This window comes from Penaeus japonicus, unplaced genomic scaffold, assembly GCF_977035675.1.
Source record: "Penaeus japonicus unplaced genomic scaffold, GWHDUDI00000001_assembly GWHDUDI00000018, whole genome shotgun sequence".
NCBI lineage: Eukaryota > Metazoa > Arthropoda > Malacostraca > Decapoda > Penaeidae > Penaeus > Penaeus japonicus.
The window spans coordinates 14,148,699-14,153,698 of NW_028234420.1; the positions used below are offsets into that span (position 1 = coordinate 14,148,699).

General features: G+C 34.7%; 1 protein-coding gene across 1 annotated transcript in view; it reads right to left on the minus strand.

The window, feature by feature from the left end:
• The window catches only part of LOC122257424 (loss of visual transmission), a 23,801-nt gene that overhangs the window by 2,318 nt on the left and 16,483 nt on the right, over positions 1-5,000 (minus strand). Inside the window, exons 8-13 of the mRNA XM_086546635.1 lie at positions 2,781-2,912; positions 2,345-2,458; positions 1,790-1,900; positions 1,241-1,371; positions 502-676; positions 35-103 (exon numbers count right to left, since the gene is read on the minus strand). Of these exons, the coding sequence (XP_086402761.1) occupies positions 35-103; positions 502-676; positions 1,241-1,371; positions 1,790-1,900; positions 2,345-2,458; positions 2,781-2,912 (732 nt within the window). The remainder of the gene's footprint in view (positions 1-34; positions 104-501; positions 677-1,240; positions 1,372-1,789; positions 1,901-2,344; positions 2,459-2,780; positions 2,913-5,000) is intronic.

Below are 5,000 nucleotides of genomic sequence, written 5' to 3' on the forward strand. Positions count from 1 at the left end.
ACTTCACGCACACACATGAAACCCCACAACTCACCGCTCCACCCCAGCACCAGGCCCACAGCTGTCGTGTCTTGGTTACCAGCCAAACGTCCTCACATTTTATCTACGGGAGATTCAGACTATGCGGGAATCTATTCTCAAGCTTCGTAATGGAATGCAAAGGTTAATCAAAGGAGAATGTTCCTTGTTCTATATTCTAATATTGCAGGAATTCTTGGGCAGTACATTATCTAGTATGTTAATTATTATCTATATAATGATAGATTATCTCTAGAATAAGTAAAGCAAAGTTCATACTCTCTACGTGAATAAAGCCTTGATATCACAACAATACAAAAAAACTATCTGCTACACTCCATGATCTTTCAAATGCGTACAAAAACATCGTGCTTGCTGCCTGACAAACTAACAAAGCCAAGGAAGTTTAGTAAATAAATTCCAGTAGACGAAAATGAGGAAAATTAAGTAACAAATAAGATTTAACTACTTTCAGCCACGTACCGTCTCTGAAGCGTGATAGTGAGCCACCAGGAGGTAAGGCATGGTGAACAGCGTGGAATACATGACGCCGGCGCAACAGGAAAATATGATGACCGCGGCAGGGTGACGGAGGGATGCCATGAACATCATACCCACACTATACACCAGCTGCCCGCAAACATATACTGGTTTGGCGCTGTCAGGGAGAAAAATGGACGAAATTGGTTCATTGTTAAGGTAAGTTCTTCATTTGCCAAATGGTTACTCATAAAATTAGATACTGGATAAAAAGAGAGGGGCATGAAAGGAAGAGAAAGAGAGAGAGACAGAGAGAGAGAGAGAGAGAGAGAGAGAGAGAGAGAGAGAGAGAGAGAGAGAGAGAGAGAGAGAGAGAGAGAGAGACTGTGTGTGTGTGTGTGTGTGTGTGTGTGTGTGTGTGTGTGTGTGTGTGTGTGTGTGTGTGTGTGTGTGTGTGTGTACGTGCGTGTGTGTGTGTGCGTCGGTGTCTTTGTGAGAGAGTATCAGGAAAAAAACAAGATGAAGAGAGAATGAGAGATCATACATGTTATGAAAAAGAAAAGTAACACAATGACCAAACAAAAGAGAAACACTAGCATCACTCCTCTCCCTCTGATTCTTACCTGGACCCTTTGGCCATCTCGATTAAGAAGAAATAGAGAGATAAGGAGATTCTCACCCAAACGCGGTGATCGCCATCTCGTTTAATTAAGAAGGACTACAGAGAAAGGAAGATTCTTACCCGAAGACCTTGACCATCTTCTCGATCAGGAAGGAGTAGAGGGAACAAGAGAGGGAATACAGTGCCATGCCCCAACACCCGAAGCGAACGCCTTCCTCATACAGCACTCTCTCCTCACTTCCGTCTGGTGCCTGAGGAGGAGGGATAATGAGGTTTATTCATGGTTCGTGGGATTAATGAGTGGGAGGATTATGGTTTACGGTGTTGATAACATTTGCTCGAACTGAAATAAAGTGATAGTGTAACATTGATTGACAGAATTGATTGTAATGATTGTAGTATGGGCAGGAGAATGAATAATTCCCCAATATTACATAAGTAACCAACGTTTCGATGTATCTTTTTTGTCAGAATGACGCAATTCTAATCGTAGATGCAAAACAGTTATATATATATATATATATATATATATATATATATATATATATATATATATATATATATATATATATATACATATATATATATCTCACGTTGCAGTGTATCAGTAACTCTCTCAAACATTCCCACACCTGGAAAGAAGACACCAAAAAGCAAACTCTCCCTCACCCCTGGGTCGCCGCCGAACACCGCCTCACCCACGAAGTCGGTGAAGTAGAGCGAATAACACACGAGCGACATCCAACAAAAGAGGTTCGTCAGGCACAGGATTCGCAGTGACTGTAGGGAAAGGAAGACGCAAATATAAATAACACAGATGCTTGGTGTTGTAGTTCTATGGAATCGGATATATCACGTATCAATCCTATGTATTAGGTATATGTTGCAATGATGTAGAATCCTATTAGCAGGTATGTTTTACACCGATATAGAATCCTATTATCAGGTATATATTGCAGTGGTATAGAATCCTATCGTCAGGTATATCTTACACTGATATAGAATCCTATCATCAGTTATACATTGCAATGATATAGAATTCTATTGTCAGGTATGTATGTTGCACTGCTATATAATCCTATTATCACGTAAACGTTGCGCTGATATAGAATCCTATCATCAGGTATATGATGCCCTGATAAAGAGCCCTATCTATTGTGTATGTGACGCCTTCATAAAATCCTAATAAAGTTTAATGAACAGTACATAATAACGGTTACTTACCTTAGGCATGTACACGATGGACAGGAGGTACTGCCTCAACGTAGCCCCAGGAACGGCTGCCTCTTCGACGCCATCGGGAATTTGCTCTCCTTCCTTCGCTACGGTGCTGGGTTCCTGGGCCACGCATTCGTAAGGTTATAATCATTGTGCAATTGCAAGTAAGAGGGAAACAACTATACTGCGAGTGACATTAGTTACTATGCGGTTACTTGCATTATGTTTGGTTTTTTTTTTTTTTTTTTTTTTTTTTTTTTTTTTTTTTTTTTTTGTCAGGTATGATTATATTTGGATCAGATGAAGAAAAGCAATGAATAGAAAATAAAAAACAAAACAAAACCAAATAAAATCCGTAAAGGCACAACCCCAAAAAGAAAAAAAACAAACAAACAAAAAACAAAACAAAAAACGAAAAAAAAAGAGAAATCCTAAAACTAACCTGCTGATTGAAGGACGTCTCCTGGTCGTATCCTACCTCATCTTGCTTGTTTTGGTATCCTTGGCTCTCTCCCTCGGGTCCCGCGTATTGTTCCTGGCCCTCCACAGCTGGCTCTGCGCCGTGGCCGTTTTGCTGTGCGGATGGGCGGGGAGAGGTTATCGCAATGCAGCAGTGGGGTGGTGACAAAGACAAAGGAAAGTATAACAGTGATGATGATGATAGGATAACAGTGATTATATGATAATAGTGATGGTGATACGATAAAGGTGATGGTATGATAACAGTGGGGATGATAGGATGACAGTTAGTATGATATGATAACATTGGTAATGATATGATAACAGTGATGATGATATGATAACAGTGATGATGATATAATAACAGTGATAATGATAAGATAACAGTGATAATTACATAATAATAGTGATAATGATAGGATAACAGTGATGATATAATAACAGCGATGATATGATAACAATGATGATGATTTGATAATGATAACAATGCGGTAATAATGATGATTATTGTGATAACATGATAATATCAATAAGATGATATTGATAATAAGATGACAATTGTTGTGGGCGAAAACAGTGTCGATCATCACAATGAAACAATATGATAAAACGAAGAGTGAGCAGAATATCATGATAAAGTGATGGGATAATAACACAACATGACGATAAAGGTAATAATATAATATGATAATACTTATTATCTCATGATTCGATAATGCTGATAAAATGATAATGACAATGTAATCATAATAATGACAATATAGCGTGATGGTGATGATCATACATTTAATGGTAACGCGTCATATCATCATAGTGAATCAGTGTGATGATACTTAAAAAACAAGAAAGAAAAAGAAATGATAGCGAGAACAATTATGAAAATGATCTTAAAAATTATAATAATGATAACAATAATGATGATGATAAAAATGATAACAATAATAATAATAATGATAATAAAAATGATAATGATGATGATAATAGCAATAAGGATAACAATAAGAAATGATAATGATATGACAATGATAATAATAATAATGATGATGATAATAAGGATGATAGTAATGGTAATGATAATAATTATATCAATAATAACAATAATAGTGATGATAGCAGTAATGCAAATAGTGAAAATTATAATAATGATAATAACAACGATGATAATGATAACAATGATAATGATTATATTTATAATAATAGTATTGATGTTGTTAATAATAGCAATGTTGATAATAACATTAACAATGATGATGTTAATGATGATAGTGATGATTATGATAAGAGTGATAATACTAATACTATTGATAAAGATAATAATGACAATAACTATAATAATGATGATAATAATGACAAAAACAAATGGAATAACAAGAATGATAAAAATAAGGTCAATAGACAAAATAATGAGTTAAAAAAAATAGTATCACATTAACAAAGATATGTATCTTAGCTTATATTAACACTAATTCTAATATACTCCCAGATTATGTGCATTTCCCAACCACATTTTTCAACATGCACAACCAATTTGCATTAGCACATGAAATGTTGCACGCTATTCTCTTGTCTTATCCTTATGTATTTGCAACAATTTGTCCCGAATTGATGTTCTTGTGCTACACGAATAATCGCTAATGTTTCAGTTTTAATGACATTTTTTTCCAAAACTTTCTGTAGCATTTGGAAATGTTTCGAAATTAGAATCTCATCATTCATTTCCATATAAGACTTTTTCGAGTATAGGAGATTTTTGTTTATATCATTATAATCCACACATATATCATCATCATCATAACACATTCTTGGTATATTGCATATAAATATTGTAAATAGTATTTCACCAATATCAAAATTTTATAATGGTTATGTAATCATCATTATCATTACATACGTGAGAATTATAATTGTCATCCTTTATACTGTCTTTCATTATCATTATAATTGTTATTATCTAAACCATTTCAAGCAATATCTTTGATGCATCCTTTGTTTACATCCTTACTATAATATTTGCCGGTTTCTGTATATGAGAGGATATCTAAATCGGAAAAACACAATCTCATATAATTTCATGGCGATGTAAATGGTATAGAGTAATTGTAAATTTGTTCAAAAAGGTTTTGTTCACACATTTTTCGCTGATCTGTAACCAGATAAAGAATTAAAGAAAAGGAAAAATAAGGAAAAAAGGAAAGAAAGCAAG